The 21,052-nt window shown below is 61.7% G+C and overlaps 1 protein-coding gene across 5 annotated transcripts; it reads left to right on the forward strand.

Annotated features, from left to right (window-relative positions):
- Positions 1-669: 669 nt before the first annotated feature.
- EPS8L2 (EPS8 like 2) lies at positions 670-18,076 on the forward strand. 5 transcript variants are annotated; one of them, XM_053899272.1, is made up of 21 exons: positions 670-802; positions 3,346-3,452; positions 3,537-3,592; positions 4,356-4,420; positions 11,218-11,379; positions 11,924-12,073; positions 12,141-12,220; positions 12,302-12,444; positions 12,521-12,591; positions 12,758-12,884; positions 13,109-13,197; positions 13,400-13,474; positions 13,687-13,835; positions 13,957-14,089; positions 14,256-14,368; positions 15,548-15,653; positions 16,319-16,432; positions 16,841-16,913; positions 17,071-17,251; positions 17,360-17,492; positions 17,638-18,076. In XM_053899272.1, the coding sequence occupies exons 2-21, from the start codon at positions 3,409-3,411 to the stop codon at positions 17,719-17,721; spliced, it is 2,148 nt and encodes a 715-aa protein (XP_053755247.1). In that variant the 5' UTR covers positions 670-802; positions 3,346-3,408; the 3' UTR covers positions 17,722-18,076. The 5 variants fall into 5 exon arrangements, with proteins under 5 accessions (XP_053755247.1, XP_053755248.1, XP_053755250.1 ...); XM_053899273.1 differs by lacking the exon at positions 670-802 and adding an exon at positions 811-930; XM_053899275.1 differs by lacking the exon at positions 670-802 and having other exon boundaries at positions 3,395-3,452; positions 4,361-4,420.
- Positions 18,077-21,052: the final 2,976 nt, after the last annotated feature.

Here is a 21,052-nt window from a genome sequence, read left to right on the forward strand (position 1 = left end):
GTTCTGGTCCCTGGCACCAGTGAACAGTCTGGGCCACAGGATCCCCACCCTCCCGTCTGACACCCACATCCCTCTGGGGATGCCCATGTTGGTTGAGGCTATGAGAAAAGACTATAGGATCTCCTGAATTGTGGAGGAGAGGGCCCCTCTCCGGCCCGGGAGGCTCAGCGCGCAGAGCCCTGGGATCTCTGGCCTCCGATCATACCTTTGACACCCACTTGCAGACTAAAGCCTGGCCCTAGCACTCCCCCCATCCCTCCAGAGCCGAGAGGCCGGCTGAAGGGGAGGGGAGTCTGTCCCGGGGCCCCAGAGAGAGCCCCTCTGCCGCGGCAGCTGAGGCTGGGGGTACCTGGCATCTGCTAGGGCTCATCCAGGCCTGCCTCGGGAAGATCTCAGAGCCTCGCCCTGCTCGGTCACCGGCGCATCTCCGGGGTGAGGGGCTCCAGATCCGCCTATCCGTCCGCGGGCGCCCCGGCTCTGGGGGTGGGTGGGGCCTGCAGGTCCAGGGGGCCACGGGGGTGGGTGTGGGGGGCCGAGCGCCGGGAGCCCCGGGGGGCGGGGCCGAGCCGGAGAGGCGGGGCGTCCTCGTCCTGTCCCCACCCCTCCCCCCGCACCCGCCGGCTCCCGGGTCTCTAACCTGCCGCTCGGGTTCCTCCTCGCGGCCCCGCCCCGGCCCGGCCCAGCCGCGCGTCCCTCCCGCTGCCCGAGCCTGGGCGCCGAGGCGAGGAGACGACAGACGTGCGGACGGACGCGCGGACCAGGGCACCCACCGGCGGCGCGGGCACGGGGCCGGGAGCAGCAGGTGAGCGCCCCCACGGTTTCCCACCCAGCGCACCCCGACCTGCCGGGCAGCCGCCCGCGCTTTGGTCAAGGAGCGACCCAGGAGCCCCGCGAACGGACGGCGGTCCGGCTCGGCCTCAGTTTCCCCAGGTAGCCGGGAAACTGGAGGCTCTGGCCTGAGTCCTTGGGCCGGGCCGGGCCGCTAGGGGCAACGGGGTGCGAGAGCGCTGAGCCGAACCCGCGGCCAAGGCGCCCGGTGCCATTGCGGCCTGGTCTGCCCCGCCTGGTCCTGGGGCGGCGGCGGTGACCTGAGTCAGCCGGCCCCCTCCCAGCCCCGGGCTTGGCGGGAGGGGGGGGGGACCCCTTCCTCCGGTGAAGGGGCCCCAAACCCCCCCCTTCCATGGGACAGGCTGGGCCTCCTTGGCGGCCAGACACCAGACAGAGGTGAGCCAGTGGCTCTCTGTTTGTCAGGTCAGGAGGCACTTCCTGGGTGTCTGAGCGAGAAGGAAACATCAGGCTAGGGTCAGGCTCTGGGTCAAGGGGTGTGGGAGTTTCAGGGAGGAGGAGGCTGGGTGCTGTGTTGCAGGGGCCTGCTGGTGCCCCGCCTGAGGCTACCCTGGGTCCCTCCTCCCTGGGCCAGGCTGGCCTGGGGTGGTCCCTGTGCATGAAGGTGTCCCTGGTGGCAGGGGAGGAGGATAGGCAGGCTTGAGGTGCTTCTCAGGCGCACCCACAAACCATCTCTGCCCCCACTCCAGGTGGAGGTGGCCCCAGCAGCGCTGGGAGCCGGGGCCCAGCTGGTGACGTCTCTCCTTCCCTACCTCTGCACTCTCCCCCCACCCCCCAGGGCCCTGCCCAGGCCTCTCCTGATGCCTGCCTAGAACAGGGCCTCAGTGGCTCGTCACTCCCCTGGCCCTGTCTGTTGAGTCCTCTGTGCCTGTCTCCCCAGTGAGCCTTAAGCCCACTCCTCCCCCACTCAGGCTTCCCAGGCCTGTCCCTGCTTACCAACCTGGTTGGGCCCTCCCCAGCCTGTAGCTCCCAGACCCCAGCACAGCCAGCGCCTGGGGGGGGGGGGGGTCCCCCCATTCCAGGGCTCCGCCCAGCTTCCTCTGGGCTTTAAGCCGACTCCTCCCCAAGGTCACTCGGCCTGCCTGCTCGAGCTGGAATTTGAACTTGGGGCTGGTGCCTCCACCCTCCCTGCCCTGCTGAGGCCTCCTCCACGGCCCAGCCAGGCACCCTGCTTGGCCTTCCCTTTGCACCCGGAAAATGGCTGCAGTAAAACCAAAGTGCAGCCTGGGCCCCAGGTGTTGTCCGGTTCCCTTGGGGTTGCCCAGCTCCCCTGCCCCGGTCAGCTGACCGGAATGGGCCCGTAGGCGGCCCCTCCCCCAGCTACTCCCCAACCCAGATGCCAGCTCCTGGACTCAGCTCTTCGGCTGGCCCTGCCGAGGCCCCCCGCCACCCTGCTCCAGGGAGGTGAAGGCCACAGTGTTCTCAGCCTAGGCTCCCCAAGGAGAAGGGCCATGTGTCAACCTGTGCTTGTCTGTGTGTGCCCAGAGGCCTGGATTTTGCCCAGGTGTGTGTGTACCTGGACACACGTGCCCAGTGCCCTTGGCTCAGCCCATCAGGAATCCCATTAAGCAAACACTTGGCTCACTCACTGAGGTCATGAGCATTCCGGACATTCTCCACGGGCAGATGGTCAGAGGAATCTGACCAAGCCCCTACTCCCACCCATCCTGAAAGAGCCAGGACCCTCAGTGGCACATGGGAAGGGGTGATCCGAAGCCCCCAGACCCCTCACACCTCCTGGAAGCCCTCCTCGTAGGTGGGACCTGATCAAACCAGAAAGTCCTAGGGTGCTCCGCACCCCCAGGTACCAGCACTCCTGGCCTATGAGTACCCACTCCAGCAGACCCCCAATACTGAACCCCCCACAGAGGGACAGTCTTGTCAGAGGTCCCCATGGGGCACAGACACCATAGGACATGTTAGCCTGGCCCAGGGATACAAGGCTCTGCTCACCCCCCTGAGGGTGGGCTCCCTCTGGACTGGGTTCTGGGTTCTGGGTCCCCAGGGCCACACCTTCCCCCCCAACCCCATCCCAGACTCAGTCTCATCCTGTGCTGCTGTCCTCTCATGTTGGCTCCCACCTGATTCAGGGCCTTTGAACATGCATTCCCTCTGCTTGGAAGGTGGTTCCTCCCCCAGTCCCGTCTCAGAACCACCAGGACACTGTCCTTGCAGCCCCACGCCAGATAGCCTCGGGAGTGGGACCCCTCTACTGGCCCGTCCTGGGGCTCCCTGTGGAGGACCAAGGGTCTGGAGTGAGATAGGGGCACACGTCTGACAGCTGGGACATGGGCTGGGAGGTCCTGCCACATCCAGGAGGCAGGGCTCCGCTCCCTGAGGACACCCCGCCCAAGCACACTGGGGAATCTGGCCAGGACACCAGGGCTGCAGCCTCTGGACCTGCGGTGGGTGGAGCAGGAGACCAAGCCGCGCCCTGGGAGCCCTGAAGCCACTGACCAGGCCCCAGTGAGGTGTCAGCTCGGCTACCCTGTCCACTAGGCCTTGGACCCAGGCCACACAGGCCTCCATCACCCCCCATCGCCAGCCACGACGGAGGACGCCATGAGCCAGCTGGGGTCCGTGAGCTGCTGCCCCGGTGCTGCCAAGTGAGTCCCCACCCCCACCTGCGGAGCAGTCCCCAGGGAGGGGCGCGGTGTGGGCCTCGCCCTCACGGCGCCCCTCCCCTGCAGCGGCAGCCTGCGCCGGTCGGACGGTGTGGCCAAGATGAGTGCCAAGGACCTGTTTGGTGAGTGAGTCTCCTGGACGGACGTGGCCGTGGGGTCTCGCCCACTCCTCTCCCCCCAGGCTGTGCTGGGGCTGGGGCACCAGGGGAGAGGCACGTGAGCCCTGGGTGCCCGAAGGAGGCCCCCAGACCCTAATTAAGCAACAGCTAGCTGCTCAGGCCCCTCCCTCCCTCACCGTAAGGAGAGAGGCCTTTACTAATAATTCAGGAACCATCAATATTGATTCGGCCGCCCTCCTCGCTGCAACCAGATAGCCCAGGGGGGCGGGGCTCAGGCTGGGTGGAGCGCCAGGTGTCTGCTCCGCAAGGGCGGGGCCTGGCCAGCCAGGACCTCCCCCGACTCTGCCCCTCCCCGCAGACACACACTTGTGCCTTTGGACTCGGTGCCCTGTCTGGAAAGTCAGGAGCGCCAGGGAGGGGCCGGGAGATGTTGGCAGGCAGCTCTGGGAGTTGGGGGAAGCCCTGGATTGGACCCCTTCCCAGGAAGGTTGGCAAGGGGCCTCCATGGGAGGAGTTGTTGAGACTCCTGCACCCCTCAAGGACAGACCCCTATCACCGCTCTGAGCTGGGGGTCCTTTCCTAGGCAGGGACCATCCTGGGGGGGAGGGGATCACTCACATCTCATACCCTTGAGTCCTTTCTGGTGGCAGCACCCCTCGCCTCCTTTTGGCCCTCCCTGTGGCCCACCCTGGGAGTCCAGTCCCACCTGAACTAGGGGCTGTGGGTCCTGCCCTCTGGGGTGAGTGACCGGTGGCTCCCTGCTCAGAACAGAGGAAGAAGTACTCCAACTCCAACATCATCATGCATGAGACCTCCCAGTACCATGTCCAGGTGAGGCCAGCCCCTGAGGAGCACTCCGGTCCCTGGGCAGGTGTGGGAACTGAGGCACAGAGGGAAGGGGTCAGCCCAGCTTCTGACACCCACAGCGGGCAGCCAGAGCCAAGGACTGCCCCACGCCTGTCCTCCAGTCCTGGGAAGGTCACAGTCTGGGGGACACAGGAGCCCTGGAGCTATGTCAGGGGAGGGGAGATGCCGGTGGCCAACACAGGCCAGGCAGGGACAAGCCTCGGGTGCTGTTTGGCAACGCTCGGGTGGGAAAACCTGCTGGAAGGAAACTGGCCATCCTTGTCCCCAAACAAGGAACTAGATTAGGAGGCATTAGGTGGGACAAAGACACACTTCCTGAGCTTCTGCAGAGAAAGCCTGGCATGGCCAGTTCTGATGGGCTCAGCGAGAGTCCAGACTGGTTAACTGAACTTAAGACCAGCTGCCAGCTCAGGAGGGTTTTTACTCTAGGTCAGTTTTGATTCACACTTAGAACTCCGGAAATATGTTTTTTAAGTGACCTTCCTGGTTCCTAGCCACTGTCCAAACCTGTAGGACAACAGGGCTGAGAATGGCTGAGAAGGGAGGAAGGGGGGGCTTGGACCAGGAAGGGGGGCCCTGGACCAGGAAGCAGGGCTTGGACCAGGAAGGAAGAGCTTGGACCAGGAAGGGGGGCCCTGGACCAGCAAGATGAAGACCCCCACACGCACATAGAACCCCCTCACACCCACAGAAGCCGGGCGTGTCACTACTTTCTGAGCCTCAGGTTCCTGGTCTATACAATGGGTCCGCAGAGACATTGGGAGTCCCTAGGTTCTTGAATCGGGCTGTGTTGAGGGAGCAGCCCTCCCTGCCAGGCTGGTGGCTGCTGCTGGCTCAGGGCCCAAGGGCAGGGTACCTAGTGAGGACAGGTCTTCCCAGGCAGCTCAGCCGCCTCTCTCGGGGTCGTGGGGACTTTGCCGTCCTTTGCCACTGGGGACTCCCAGCCCTTCTGGACTTTGGTCCAAGCTAGCCTGTGGAAAGACCCCAGCCCAGGGGCACCCCTCCTGCCCACCCAGCAGTCAGCAGGGGGAGTGAGTGGTCTGGCCTAGCCCTCCCAGACGAGAAAGCCAAGGCACAGAGAGAGGGTGGGAGGTGGGGGCAAGATCAGACCCACCCTGGCAGTGGGGGCTGCTAAAGCCTCTAAGTTAGTGAAGCTGAGGGGGGCGGGGGGCGGTTCTGTTGCAGTCAGTGCCACCGTGGTCAGGACACAACAGCTCCATTACCCCAAAGCTCAGTCATGCTGACCCCGGTGGTCAGTCTTCCCCACTGTCAACAACACTACTCTCCTACATCCCTGAAGCTTTACTTTTTGGAGAATCCCTCCCTTCCCATAACTGAATTCATATAGCTTATAACACTTTGTTCTGCTCGGTAAACTTATTTCAAGAAAGCACACGTGTACAACAAGAGTCTGTGCCGTAGGCTGCAGTGGCGGGGTGGGGGGCATCTCCACCAGCCGCGCCCCACCCCTGGGGACCCTTCCTATGGTCCGTTCTGTCCACCTGCGTGTACACATCCGCCTTCTGGACCGCGAGGAGTCGTTTGCGCACATCGTCAGGTGTGTGGATGAGAAATATTTTCTCCCAGTCTGGCTTGTTGATGTGACCTGTCTTTCGAGGAGCGGAAGTGTTTAATTTTGATGATATCCAACCATATCCACTTTTTCTTATGGTCAGGGCTGTTTTCTTGGGTTTTGATTTTTTTTTGGAGGGTGGGGAGTGGTCATTGCCTGACCCAAGGCTCTGAAGATCTCTTCCTGTGTTGTCTTCTAGAAACTCCAGAGTTGAGGCTTTTACACTCAGGTCTGTGATCCATTTGAAATTAGTTTTTGGGTATGAGACTTAAGGCTAAGTTTTTCCCTGTAGCAAACGTGCAGCCATACTGAGAAGACTGTCCTCCTCCCGGAGGTTGACTTGCTTGGTGCCTTTGTCAAGAAATGTTTAGCTGAACGTGGACGGATCTGTCCACGGACCCCTTTGCCTCACGGTCTCTCACTTGCAGCAGCTGTATTATCAACCTTGAAATCAGGCGATGTGAGCCCTCCAACTTTATATTTTCCTCAAGATTTTCTCGACTTTTCCAAGATCTTTGTGCCTGCTCTTACCTTTTAGAATCAAACTGTCCATTTCAATCCCCCGCCCCCAGAAAAGCCCGCTAGAGTTTTCACCGGCATTGAGTCAAACCTCTGGATCCACGTAGCGCGAATTGACATCTAAATGATCCCGAGTCTTTCCCGCCTGTGGACGTGGGATCTCGTCCCGTATCAGTGGCTTCTCTGACTTCTCTCGGAGCGTTTGTTGTTTCCACCGCCGAGGACTTGCGTGTCTTCTGTTAAAACACTCCTCGGGTGTTTGACTTGTCGACACTGTTGTAAATGGTACTGGTTTTTCTTTTAAAGCCATTTTCCAATTGGCTGTGGCTAGCGCACGGAGGAACCTTTGAACTTGTGTGCAGTGACTGAGTGCGCTGAGACGCCGAATTCACTTACTTGTTTTAGTGATTTGCTTGTAGATCCATCGAATTTACTCTGTATACAATCAGGTTGTCTGAAATACAGCGCCCGATACCTTATTCGGAGCCACGTTACTTTTCGTACCTCGTTGCCCTGGCTAGGATCACCAGCACAGTACTGAGTAAAAGCAGCAGAGTGGACATCTTTGCCCTGGGTCCAATTTTAGAAGAAAATATCCAGGATTTCCCCATTGTATATGCTGTATTTTTGTAGATACGTTTTATTACCGAGGAAGCTCTTTTCCATTCTTTGTTTGCTGAGAACTTTCGTCGTGGAAGGTGTTGAACTTTGTCAAATGCTGTCCCTGAATCTACAGAGGTGTATTCACTACTGTTAACGTAAGTCAGTCACACTGATAGGATTTTTTCGAATGTTGAACCGACCTCGCGTTTCCGGGACAGACTTCATGTGTGCATGTGTGTTATTCTTTTTATGTGTTGATGCACGAATTCGCTAATATTTTGTTTTCGCATTAATGTTTTATTAGAGATGTTGGTCTGTAATTTTTCTTTTACTGCAAAGCCTTGACGGGTTTTGGTGTTAGAATTATGGTGGCCTTAGAAAAGTGAGTGAGAAAGTATTCCCTCCTCCTTGGTTTTCGGAAAGAATTTGTGAAAGATTGTTTTTATCTCTTGCTTAAGTATTTGTTAGGATTGACTTATGAGGCCCTCTAAATGCAAGGTTTTCTTTGTGGGAAAGAAAGGTTATATATATGAATATATTTTTTAAAGAGCATGAGAGTACATGCATATATATTTTTTTTCTAGAGTGCACACGTCTCTAGATAGATTTAAAAAATTTTTTTTTAAATCTTTATTTATTTTTGAGAGAGAGAGTGAGAGCAGGGGAGGAACAGAGAGAGAGGGAGACACAGAATCCGAAGCAGGCTCCAGGCTCCAAGCTGTCAGCACAGAGCCCGACGCGAGGCTTGAACTCACAGACTGTGAGAGGATGACCTGAGCCAAAGTCGGATGTTTGACCGACTGAGCCACTCAGGTGCCCCAGATTTTTTTTTTTTTTTTTTTTTTTTTTTTTTACAGAGTGAGAGAGTTCGAACATGAGAGCAGGGGAGGAGCAGAGAGAGAGAGGGAGAGAGAGAATCCCAAGCAGGCTCCAAGATGTCAGTGAAGAGGCCAGTGCAGGGCTCGATCCTATGACCTTGGGATCATGACCTGAGCCAAAATCAAGAGTTGGACACTTAACTGAACCACACAGACGCTCCTTCCTTTTTTTTTTTTTTTTTTTTTTTTGGTTATTGATAATTTGTGTTTTCTCCTCCCCCGCCCCTTGATCAATCTTGCTAGGGTTTATCACTTTCATTAATCTTTTCAGAACCAAATTTGGGCTTTGTTGATTTTTCTCTATTGTTTGTTTACTACTTTGTTGGTTTCTGCTCTTAATTTCCTTCCTTCCACTTACTTTGGGTTTTATTTGTCTTTTTCTAGTTTCTTAAAGGAAATGCTTATATCACTGATATTAAATATTTCTTCTTTTTTAACGTTTATTTATTTATTTTAATGTTTATTTATTTTTGAGAGAGGGAGAAAACAAGCTGGGGAAGGGCAGAGAGAGAGGGAGACACAGAATCCAAAGCAGGCTCCAGGCTCTAAGCCATCAGCACAGAGCCTGACATGGGGCTCGAACCCACGGACCACGAGATCATAACCTGAGCTGAAGTCAAACACTTAACTGAGCCACCCAGGCACCCCAATGTTTATTTATTTTTGAGAGAGAGAGAGAGAGCATATGCAAGGCGGAGGAGGGACAGAGAGGGGGGGGCGAGGGCAGAGGGTCCGAAACAGGCTCCGTGCTGACGGCAGCCAGCCCGACTCGGGGATCGAACTGACAAACTGTGAGATCATGACCTGAGCCGAGGTCAGACGCTCAACCAACCGAGCCCTCCAGGTGCCCCAAACATCCCTTCTTTTCTAATATTCATTTAAGGCCGTACGTCCCCCTCCATGAACTCCTTTAGCGAAATCCTGCAAGTCTGATGCCCATGCCTTTATTGTCATCCAGTTCGGAACGTCTTCTGCCTTTCCCTGGGGACCGTGTGAGCATTTGCAGCTCCAAACGCCCCCGCCCGCTGCTCGTGCTGCGTCTCTACGTTGTGCTGTGCTGTGTTTTCGTTTTCGTTTGTCTCTTGAGTATTTTCTTCTTTCTCTCGTGCCTTCGTTCACCCATCGGTCGTTATGTAGGAGCGTGTTGCTGAATTTCCAATTATTTGAGGGTTTCCTAGTTATCGAACGGTACTGATTTTTATTTTACCACCACGATGGTCAGAGAGCACAGTGTGCGGGGTTGCCATCAAAATGCGCTAGGCCTGTTTTGCGGCCGGGTGCGTGGCTTTATTTGGTTTGGTTGTGCGGGTTTTGCTAACAACGTGTGCTTTGGGGCGCCCCCTGCCTCGCGCGGACGGCCAGCCTTATGTCCCGCTGCCCACTGATCCCTCTGACTGCTGATGCTCACGTAGCTTGGGACCGTCCTTTCTTGTCACACTCGGTGCTGCAGGGAGCAGCCTGGTGCCCGTGCCACGTCGCACACGTGTTCAGGTTATCTGAGTTGTGACAAGGGAGTGCGTTCGCCTTTCCAGGTGTCCTGGGCTTCTCCCCAGAGCACCAGGCGCACGCAGGGTGGGGATCCCACTTCTGCACAGTTAACCTGCACATGTGACCCGCAAGGACCCGTCAGCGCTGGGCAACAGAAGAGGTAAAACAGTGCACCTGGGGGGCTCAGTCGGTCACGCGTCCGACTCTTGATTTTGGCTCAGGTCGTAATCTGATGGTCTGCGAGTTCGAGCCTCACGTCCAGCTCTGCTTGGGATTGCTCTCTTCTCTCCCTCTCTCAAAATAGATAAACTTGAAGAAAAAAAAAGTAAAACGTTCAGCAGTTGATTCATTTCAGAAGTAGTAGCGTCAGACTTGCACTCACGATTATTTTATTGAGATTATATGCAGTCTCCTATATTAAAAAGTTAGTTATGTTGGTTTTCCTGGAGACTCTCGGTTCGTGTCTTTTGCCAATTTTCCTACTGGGGTGTTACTATTTTACTTAGTCACAGATCGTTTTCATTTGTGTATTCATTTATCATCGGTATTCTTAATAACTTTGCTTAACAAAGTAGAGCCTTGAACAAGTAAGAGCTGTCACTGTAATGCATAGTGGTCTTTATAAATATTAAGAAAACTAGCCTTCACTATATCTATTACATCTGTTTTTCCGAATTTTTTTTTTTTTTACTTCGTATATGGTGTTTGTTTTGTTTTGTTTTGTTTTTTTCCCAAGCAGATTAAGTCACATTTTTCGGTCTTTTCTTCTGGGCATCTGGATTTTCTTCCTTGTTTAGGGAAGTCCCTCTGTGAAGAAGGCCTTTCTGAGATCTTCAGGAATCATCCAGTATTTTCTTCTAGCACTTTTGTAGCTGGGTCTTGACTACCTGGAATTTAATATAGTGTTTCCCCGACTGTCGAAGCATTGTTGACTGACTTCAGCGGTGGGACACATGGGGGAGTCTGGAGGGAGGAGGAGCCTGGGTCAGTCTTGGAGACAGAGGAAGGAGGAGGGTCCCTGGAAAGGGAGGGCTTGGCTGGCCAAGAGTCCCCAAGACCCACCCCACATGAGCTCCCCACATGGCCATTCCAGCATATTCACTGAGGGCCCACTGTGTGCCAGCCACTGTCCCTGGCACTGGGGAGATAGCAGGGAACCCAGCAGCCAGAAAAGAAACAAAGGAGCACATCATGTTCAGCATAATGTCGGATCGTGGTCAATAAAAACAAGGCAGGCCAGGAGCTGGAGTGATGCCGTGGCCAGGCAGGAACAGCAGGTCTGAGCAGAGCCCTGAAGGAAAAGAGAGCTGGAGAAGAGTAGGGGAGGCAAGGTGGGGACAGACCACGCAAAGGCCCTGCGGTGACCCTGAACCAGGTCTTCTGGGGAGCAGGAAGGCTAGCATTCCTGGAGCCCAGCTGCAGGAGATGGGGAAGGGTGAGGGATCGTCTGTGTAGGACTCCCAAGGGTTTTATCAGGGCATGTCCGCGGCCCCCACGGACATCCACGAAGGCAGAGCAGAGACCTCCCCTTAAGGTAGGGCTGTGTCTCTTCAGACCCCCCAGGGCAGGGGATGTCCGCCCCCCCCCCCAGGCTCCCGGGGTTAGGCATGACCCCTCAGGCCCCCGGGGTGCAACCCCTCGGCCCTGGTTCTGGGCACTAGGAGGGCTCTCCCCAGAGTGACTCCCCCGCCCGTCCCCAGCACCTGGCCACGTTCATCATGGACAAGAGTGAGGCCATCGCGTCTGTGGAGGACGCCATCCGGAAACTGGTGCAGCTGAGCTCCAAGGAGAAGGTCTGGACACAGGAGATGCTGCTGCAGGTCAACGACCAGTCACTGCGGCTGCTGGACGTGGAGTCCCAGGTGCGGTGGCGGCAGGGCAGCAGGGACACGGCCCAGCCGCTCAGCGGGGCCTCCGGGCGGGGCGCGGGCGGGGGGCTCCATCTGGGGGCGGGGCCTGCATTGGGGGGCGGGGGCTCCTGCGGGGGCGGGGCAGGCCGAGTAGGGCGCGGGGCAGCAGGCAGGGCAGGGAGACCTGGGCGGGGCTGAGCATCCGGGGGAGCCGTGTCACAACAGCAGCGCCTTGTCCACCCCCGGCAAGAGCCCGTCCACCCGCCGTACCAACGCAGGGCCTGGCTGTGTCCGGGGGTCGGCGTGCCACACGGCCTGGCAGAGTCCGTGCCTGGGTCTGCGTCGGAGCCACGCCCCTCCTGTGTGCGTCTGTGTCCGCGGGCGCCCCCCACGGGCCGGGCTCGCCACTCACGCCCACGCCCCGGGCACCGCGCCCCCGCACCGCGCCCCCGGGGCTGGGAGCGCGCGTCCGCGGCGGTGCCCGCGCTCGAGTCACGAGTGGCGGTCGCGACCCGGAGGCACCGCCGAGCCCACACCCGAGCCCCCTGCCTCCCAGGAAGAGCTGGAGAACTTCCCGCTGCCCACCGTGCGGCACAGCCAGACGGTGCTGGACCAGCTGCGCTACCCGTCCGTGCTGCTGCTCGTGTGCCAGGACTCGGAGCAGAGCAAGCCCGACATCCACTTCTTCTACTGCGACGAGGTGGAGGTGAGGAGCGGGCGGCGGCCGGGGCGGGGGCGGGGTCCCGAGCCGGCCTGACGCCCCGTCCCGCCAGGCGGAGCTCGTGCACGAGGACATCGAGAGCGCGCTGGCCGACTGCCGTCTGGGGAAGAAGATGCGGCCGCAGACCCTGAAGTAGGTGGGGGAGCGCGGCGGCGGGGAGGGCCGGGTGTGCGGCGGGGCCGGGCTGAGCGGGCCTCTGCCCCCCCACTGCAGGGGCCACCGGGAGAAGATCCGGCAGCGGCAGTCGGTCCTGCCCGCCCCCAAGGGCCCAGCCCCCATCCCCTTCCAGCGCCACGGCGGTGACTCTCCGTCCAGCAAGAACCGAGTGGGCCCGCCCGTGCCCCTCAGCGAGCCGAGTACGCGGAGGGAGCCGGAGGGAGCGGGAGGGGGCGGCCGCCGTCGGTGGCACCTGACTCTGCCTCCCGCATCCAGGCTTCCGCCGTCGGGAGTCGCAGGACGAGGAGCCGCGGGCTGTGCTGGCCCAGAAGATAGAGAAGGAAACGGTGGGTCTCGCGGCCCGAGCCCCCATCAGGCGTGGGCCCCTCCGGCCAGCCCCCAGCCAGCAGCCACCTCCTCCCCCAGGCCAGGGACCAAGAGACAGTGCGTGGGAGTGTCCCTGCAGCTGGTGGGGGCGCCTCAGACTGACCCCTGCCTCCGCTCTGACCCCAGCAAATCCTCAACTGCGCCCTGGACGACATCGAGTGGTTCGTGGCTCGGCTGCAGAAGGCGGCCGAGGCTTTCAAACAGCTGAACCAGCGCAAGAGGGGGAAGAAGAAGGGGAAGAAGGGGCCAGCAGGTGCGGAGGGGGTGGGGTGGAGGGCGGAGGGGACAGCGGCTGGGGTTGGGGGGATGCCTGAGAGGATGGAGAGACCGAGGTGCAGCCGAGGCGGATGGATAGTGGTCACGGGGACACGTGGCTACTGGGCTGCAAGAGGTCCAGTCTGGGCAGGTGGCTGCCGGGTGGCTGCCGGGGGCAGTGACTGGGCCAGCCAGGTTCATAGCCACTGCCCCACATTCCAGAGGGCGTCCTTACGCTCCGGGCACGGCCCCCCTCGGAGGCCGAGTTTGTTGACTGTTTCCAGAAAATCAAGCTGGCTATCAACCTGCTTGTGAGTACACCAACTCTTTCCCACCCTCTGTGCCGACATTGGGGGGTCCCGGGTCCTTGCCACCCCTTATCCCCGACACCATCCCCCCCGTCTGCCTGCCCCCACGTCCCGTTCCTCTGTGCTGACATTGGGGGGGCCCGGGTCCTTGCCCCCCTTATCCCCGACGCCATCCCCCCGCCCATCTGTGTGCCCCCCGCCCCAGGCCAAGCTGCAGAAGCACATCCAGAACCCCAGCGCTGCGGAACTGGTGCACTTCCTCTTTGGACCGCTAGACCTGGTGCCTGGGGCTGGGGGGGGTGGGGTGGGGAGCGGGGCCCCGGGGTGGTTTGCCCCTGGCTGAAGGTGGGGGGACGCAAGTGCCCACCTCGGGCAGGCAGCTGGGGCCACGCGTCCACGCTGCGAGCGTGCTGGCCTGTGGTGCTGCAAGTGAGCGAGCTGGGGTTGGGGGCCGGCGGGCAGGGCCCTCTCTGAACCCCCGCTGTGCCCCAGATCGTCAGCACCTGTGGGGGCCCAGACATCGCATGCTCCGTCACCAGCCCCGTGCTCTCCCGCGACGCCGTGGGCTTCCTGCGAGGCCACCTGGTTCCCAAGGAGATGACGCTGTGGGAGTCACTGGGGGAGACATGGACACGCCCCCGGTGCGTCAGCAGGCAGGGAGGGCGGGGAGGGGTGATGCAGGGCGTGGGGTGCGAACTTGGCGGGGGGGGGGTGGGCTCCAGTGGGTGGGCGCAGCTCACCCCCAGGATCTCCCACCCCCAGCTCTGAGTGGCCACGGGAGCCGCAGGTACCCCTCTACGTGCCCAAGTTCCACAGCGGCTGGGAGCCACCCCTGGATGTACTGCAGGAGGCTCCCTGGGAAGTGGAGGGGCTGGCGTCTGCCCCAGATGACGAGGTCAGAGCACCCACAGCCCCCCCCCCCCCCCCCCCGGCGCCGCCGGCCGTCTGCGTCCTCCACCAGTGCCCGCCTCTTCAGCCCACCTCTGTGCACTGCCCTCTCCACGCCCCCCTGCCCTGGCCCTCACCCCGTGCCAAGCCCAGGTGGTCCTTCTTCCCCACAGCCGACTCCAGTGAGCCGACCATCCTTTCGAAACTCCCCAAAACACAGCCTCGTACCTGAGCCCACACCTCCGGGGGACGTCCTCCCACCGGTCAGCTCCCCGCAGGCTCACAGGTAAGTTCCTCTTAAAAACGAGAGTGCGGCGCTCACTCCTAGAAATGCGGAGATTCTGACGTGAGTATGCTGCCACCAGGTGGCGGCAAATGTTTTGTTCGTGAGGTTCAAAACAGCGTGTTTCCAAACTAGAACCAGGTTTTCCTTCTAACTTTAGAACATACCCCAAACTAGCCATAAACTCATCAGCCTAATCCATCATCCTAGTTTACTAGGGCGCCGACCTTAAGTGAGGTCACCAATCCCTGTCACCTCGTTGACACTGATTTAGGCTTAACCTCAGAGCCAGAGAGGAGACTGAAAGTCTGAGCTACGGACAGTCGTTCTCCCCGCCCCCCCCCCCACACCCTTCAACAGACTCAGGGCCTGGGGGACTCCCCTCCCTTCCTCCCCCACCTCCTCCTTTCTGTTCCCACTCCTGGCCCCAGATCTGTCTGCGATGCTCGTCACCCTGCCAGATCTCAGGATTCGGTTTCAGGAGGGGAGGGGGCCGAAACCTGTACCTTAAACAAGCACGCCCCTCTCTGCTGCACACCGGCAGCTTGATGTCCTTGGTGCCCCGCCCAGGGCCACACTGGGAGACACATTTTCATCCTCTGATCTCCAGCCCGGCCAGTCTTGGCTCTGGAGCCACGTCAGCCTCGGCCCCCTCGCCTGCATGGTGTCCCGAGGCCCACAGCTGTGTGAGGAGGCTGCCCAGACTGACCAGGGGGGACAGCCCAGCCCAGGGGCAGCCACGGGCCAGCTCCTTGCTGTGGCCGGAACACCCTCGGTCAGGGCAGCCCCTCACCCCACGCCCCTGCAGCTCGTGGGCAGTCCTCTGTGCCGTACCGACTGCCCCCCTCAGTGATCACCTGCTTCCAGGCGTGGCAGTGCCCTGTCATTTCTCGGGTACAGGCCTGGTTCTGGTTCCCCTGGGGGGCCGGGCCCGGAGACCCCTGAGATGGGCTGGGCTGGGGCAGGCCTTGTGCCCACAGGCCCCGGCGTCCCACCCCGCTGCACGGCCCCCACCTCCGCGTGGGGCCCCAGGCGCTCTGGGGCTGTCACAGTTTCTGTTCCCGGCTGATGCGCCTCAGCCTGTCTCCTCTGCGACCTCAGAGAGCTGAACAGGAGCAGCACGCACCTGCGAAGCTGCTCCCCGGGCCCAGCCCTGGGCTTCAGCCCTCCTGTTCCACGCAGGGGCTACGAACCTGCACCGGCCATGGCCAAGTACGTCAGGATCCTCTATGATTTCACGGCCCGGAATGCCAACGAGCTGTCAGTGCTCAAGGACGAGGTCCTGGAGGTGAGCAGGGGCCTGGGCTGTGGGGGGGAGGGGGGCGGGGGGGACCTCAGGCAGCAGCCAGGCTGCCTGATGCTGGCCCGTGGCACGTCTGTCCAACCCCGTCCCCGGGACCGCGGCCCCCAGACTCCAGTCTGGGTCCACAGCCTGCCCGCCCCCCCCCCCCCCAAACAGCCTGGCTGAAAGGCTTCCCGGTCTTGGGGCTCTCAGAGGGGGCCCAGGGGCCCCTGTGCTCGGCTAGGCTGGGCTCATGCTGGAGGATGGGCCTTCCCTGTGCCCATCTAGGGGACCCTCCAACTCAGCCAGGGTTCGTCATTCACACCCAGCCCTGGAGCCCCCTTGAGGCCCCATCCATCTGGTGCCAGTCCTGAATCCAGGCCATCCAGTGGGGGACAGAAAGTGGAGCGGGCTGGGGGGGTGGGTGATCTACATGCACAAGGCTAGAGGCACCTTGCAGGAGGCCGCTGCAGCGGGGTGGGGAGTGGTAGCCGCGTGGGTGGGATGAAAGGCTGGGCAGGGTGGGGGCTCCTAGGGGGGGCTATGGCAGCCCCATAGGACTGGGGGGAGGCTGAGCTTAGAGACGCCTAGAACTCTCTCTGGCGCACCTGTAAAGAGGGGTTTCCGCACCCTGCGCTGGTGCCCGTGACGAGAGGAAGGGGTGCCCACAGGTGCTGGAAGATGGCCACCAGTGGTGGAAGCTTCGGAATCGCAGCGGCCAGGCCGGCTACGTGCCCTGCAGCATCCTGGACGAGACTCGGCTGGAGGACGTCCCCCCAGAGCAGGTGAGTGGGAGGAGGGGGACCTTGCTGTCGTGGAGGAGTGGGTGCAGCCACATCTCAGGAGAGATGCCCCCTTCCCCCATCACCTCCCCACCACCCCACCCCCAACCCCCCCACAAAACATCCCACCCCCCCCACCCCCCACAAAACACCCCCGCCCCCCTCACCCCCACCACCCCCCACCCCACACCCCCCAGAAAACACTCCCACGCCCCCCACCCTCCACCCCGACATCCTTCACCCCCCCACCCCCCTACCTCCCACAAAACACCCCCCCACCGCCCCCTCAAACACCCCACCCCACCCCCTGCTCTGAGTCCCGGAGTCCTGCCTGCTGGCCAGGCCCTGGGAGGGGGGGAGCTGAAGCTGATGGCACCCCCACCCGCTCGCCTCTTTCCCCCACCCTTGCAGGCCAGTCTGAAATACTGGGGTCCTGCCAGCCCCACCCACAAGCTGCCCCCAAGCTTCGCAGGGAACAAAGAAGGTGAGAGGCGCTCTGCTGGGGGATGAGGGCCGGCGGACGGGTGCGGGTCCGCGGCCCGGGGTGCCCTGGGGGAGGCAGGGGGAGGAGGGTCCCCGTCCAGTGTGGGGGAGCCCTGGATCAGCTCGGGTGGGGCCTGAGTGCAGGGTGCCCCCCGCAGAGCTGATCCACCACATGGACGAGGTCAACGACGAGCTCATCAAGAAGATTAGCAACATCAAAACGCAGCCGCAGCGGCACTTCCGCGTGGAGCGCAGCCAGCCCGTGGGCCTGCCGCTCACCTACGAGTCCGACCCCCACGAGGTCCGCGCCTGGCTGGAAGCCAAGGCCTTCAGCCCGCGGTGAGCGGGGGCGCAGGCGGGGCGGCGCGGGGGTGCGTGAGGCCTTCACCTGGGTGGGGGGGGGCCCGCCCGCCCTGACGCCCACCCCCCTCCCGCCCCCGGCCCCAGGATCGTGGAGAACCTGGGCATTCTGACCGGAGCCCAGCTCTTCTCGCTCAACAAAGAGGAACTGAAGAAGGTGTGTGGGGAGGAGGGCATCCGCGTGTACAGCCAGCTCACCGTGCAGAAGGCGGTCCTGGAGGTGAGTGGGCGTCCCACGCCGCCCCGCGCCTCGCTCCCGCCGCCGCCCCCCTACCGGTGCTCCTAGATCGCCTGCGGAGGGGGAGGCTGCGGGGCCCTGGCCTGCGGGGCCCGAGGCTGAGGCTGCCGCACCCCTCCCTCCCCAGAAGCAGCAAGGTGGCTCGGAGCTGGAGGAACTCATGAGCAGGTTTCATTCCAAGAACCAGAGGAGAGTGGAGGAGGACAGCTAGAGCCGGCCGGCAGGGCCCACCCCAGTGCGTGGAGGGTTATTTTTGGATGTGTGTATGTTTCGTATCATGGACGTGGAGTGGGGGGCGGCTGGGGGCGCCTCACCTGCCTCGTGGCACGTGGCCTGTCCTCAGGCTCCCCAGCGCCTCGGGCCCCCCCCCCCCAGGCTGCCTGCCCCAAGGCCCTGTTCCGCCAAACTAGCCGCCTGGAGATGCCAGCCCCTCACTCACCTGCCCCTGAAGCCAGAGCCGTGGCCTTTCCAGCCCCGCCCCGCCCCCTTCCCGGCTTTCAGACCCACCCCCTCCCTGAGGCCACAGGACCCCCACGCGGCAGCCGGGACTTACCCTTTGCCCCTCCCCCCCCGTTCACATGGGGGCTCCTCCTGGCGCTTGTGACCCTGGCCCCAACCTCGTGCCCCTGGCTGCTGCTTCTCACGTGCCTGTGGATGGGCTGTGGGCCAGAAGGGCAGGAGGCTTCAGCCACCTTGGGCGCCGAGCGGGGCCTCGCCCCCAGGTATGGCCCACAGCACCCACCCAGCGCATCGCTCCCCAAAGGTGGCCGGGGGGGTGGTGGCTCCAGGCTCCACTGGGGCAGGGTGCGTGCTCCACCCTTTCGGGGAGCGGGGAGCCAGGTTGGACTGGATATGCTCTCACCCAAGCATGGCCTTCGACGCCCCCATCCCAACGCCGCTCCCGCCCCCAAGGCAGAGCCCAAGAAAGGAACTTTCTCTGACCGGGTCTCAGGCCGGGCTCACCCTGCGTGCTGTGTGGGTGGTGGGTGAGTCTTGGAGCCCCGAACTCTGCAGAGATGACAGGTGACCGAGGTTCAAAGGCCGTGTCATTAAACCAGTTAAGTATGCTCGCAGCCAGTCTGTCTCCTGCGGGTGGGGATGGGGTCAGTGTGGGCCTGGAGCTCCCCCCTGCAATGGCACCCTTTGTAAGAGCCACTGGGCAGAGGGCAGGCCATGGACATCCCAAGTGAGGCCACTTACCCCTGACTCCAGGGGGTGCGCCCAGGAGCCCCTCACCTGCACGTGTGTCCGAGCGGGCCTGGGGGATGTTTCTGGGAGGTGAGGGCCTGAGGGGGGCCCTGCCCATTCTGCTGGCCGTGACCCCTGACTCAGGCCAGGGGTCCAGAAGGCCCAAGCTCGGCCCCAAGCTGAGTGAGGGAGGCACCCTAGGGGAGGGCGTGGATGGACGGACATGGGACTGGGTTGGCCGTCAGCTGTGATGGCGTCAGTGCAGGAGTGGAGGGGTCCCTGAGCACACAGTGGGCTGCGCTCTGCACCCCAGGACACCTGACCGCAGGCCAGTGCCCACCTGAGCTCACCTGGGCCCCACCCTCGGAGGAGGCCTCTGGCGCCCTCTGCTGGCAGCTCTGAGTGCTGTGGTGCTTGGCGTCCAGGGGGCACCCTAGTACCTGGCCGGATGGGGGGCATCTCCACCCGTGTTTCCCCCACGCAGCTGGTGGGCCAGTCCTGGGGTCTCTATGTGGCGGGCAGGACAACCGCAGGGGGCTCGGAGGCAGAGATTGTACCTGTGGGGTTGGGGGACGGAGAGGGCTGTCTTCCGGTCTGGCCCTGAGCCCGGCCCCGCCCTCAGGCCTCAGAAGCCCCAACTCTCAGCTGGGACAGGCCATGTGGGGCAAAGTCTAGGCAGCAGGGCTGGGTCAGCAGGAGCTGGGACTGCCGTGCCCTCTGGACCACCAGCCAGCCTTGACCACTGGGGCCTCCTCACCCCAGGAGAGGAAGGTCCTCCCCCAGACCCGAGGCTGGGAGAGGAAGGTCGATCCTCCCAGGCAGAACCCGGGAGACAGGGAAATAGTACGCAGAAGGAAAAGGGATCACATGGGGTGTTGGCTCTCCTTCCAGAAACCCACAGCTACCTTCAGTCCGGAGCCACCGGGAGGGATAGGCCTCTGACTGGACGCGCCCCCCCCCCCCCCCACAGCCCTATTTGGCTGAAGCCCTCCTTTGGAGCAGTGGTGGGGACCCCGGCTCCCCCTGCTCCCAGTCCCCCCACTCGCCCGCCCCCTGCCCCCACCCAGCAGGGTTCTGCCTTCACCAGGATGGTACGGGCTTTGGGGACACTGCCTTTGCGCTGGGGAGCGCAGTGATGGGCCCAGAGTCCCATAGCTATCAGGACAGCTGTGAGGAGTCACTGTGCTCTCTGCTCTGAGGGCACTGCTGTCCAGGGCTCCCAGACTGGGGATGTCCGAGCTCCGCCCTCCCTGGCCCCCTGGTGACCTCAGTGTCTGTGAAGTAGGCAAGGCTGAAGAACAAGGCACTGAGGGGCCAGGCCACCTGCCTAGGGCCCCAGAGCAGGGGAGGAGTGGGACTCCAATGCGGTTTGGCCTGATTTGTGTCACTAACCTCTCACCTCCTCGCCTCCCACACCGGACTGGCCAAGCAGGGAAGAGGAGGGTCTGGAGAGGTGGTGGGGACCACAGAGCGTCCGACCGTGGGCGGAGCCAGGAGCGGCACACTGGGCAAGGGGCGTGGGCTGCCGTCCGGCATCCGCCCTGTGCCCGGCTACGCTGGAGCGAATGTCTCCTTAGACAACGCCCGTCTCTGTCTCGGGGACAGGCGCGTCTTTGTGGCCCTCCCACGATCGGTGTGGCTCCCCTCCTCCCCTCCTCGACAGCCGATCTCACATCCCATGGCTGAGCCCGCACGGGGCGGCCGGGGGGTGGGGAGGCTTCCCTGCCATTTAAAAAGAGGTTTTTCCTTCTCCTTCCCGCATGAGGCCCGGCGTCCAGATTTGCACAACACACATCGATGCCCCTCCTCTCGCCATGTTGTTCGAAGAGTACCTGTTTTGCGCTGACATGCGCTCGTTGTGCTCGAGCGCTGGCTCCCCAAGATACCACCACGTGACTGGGGCTCGACCTCGAGCTACAGGGGCTCGCCTACCTGTCGACGCTTAGCGGGGTCTGAGGGGTGAGCGGGCCAGGTGGGGTACTGTGAGGTTTCAGGGTCTGGATTAAGCCAGGGGTTTTAGACGCTTGACGAGGACTGGGCAAACGCGAGACCTATTCCTTCGGGACTGGCGGGCGCATAGGGGGTTGGAAGTGACCTGGGGACCCACGCACCCGCTTGAGCCGCGGCGACCTCCGGGCCCCGGGGCAACGGCCTCAGGAAACCCCCAAAACAACATCTTCCCAGTGTCTCCTGCCTCGTGCCGCTGACGAGCTGTGTGCCGTGGGTGGTTCGGCGCCTGGCCTGTCGGTGCTGTTGTCGAAGGAAGGATAAGCGCGTGCCTTTCCGTTTTCATAGTTGTATTTTCTGCTATAGTAAACATCGATAGAGGTGACCTACGTAAACAAAACTTCCTC

The sequence above is a fragment of the Panthera pardus genome, unplaced genomic scaffold, assembly GCF_024362965.1.
Source record: "Panthera pardus isolate Hobbes unplaced genomic scaffold, ASM2436296v1 HiC_scaffold_12, whole genome shotgun sequence".
In the NCBI taxonomy this organism is placed as follows: Eukaryota; Metazoa; Chordata; class Mammalia; order Carnivora; family Felidae; genus Panthera; species Panthera pardus.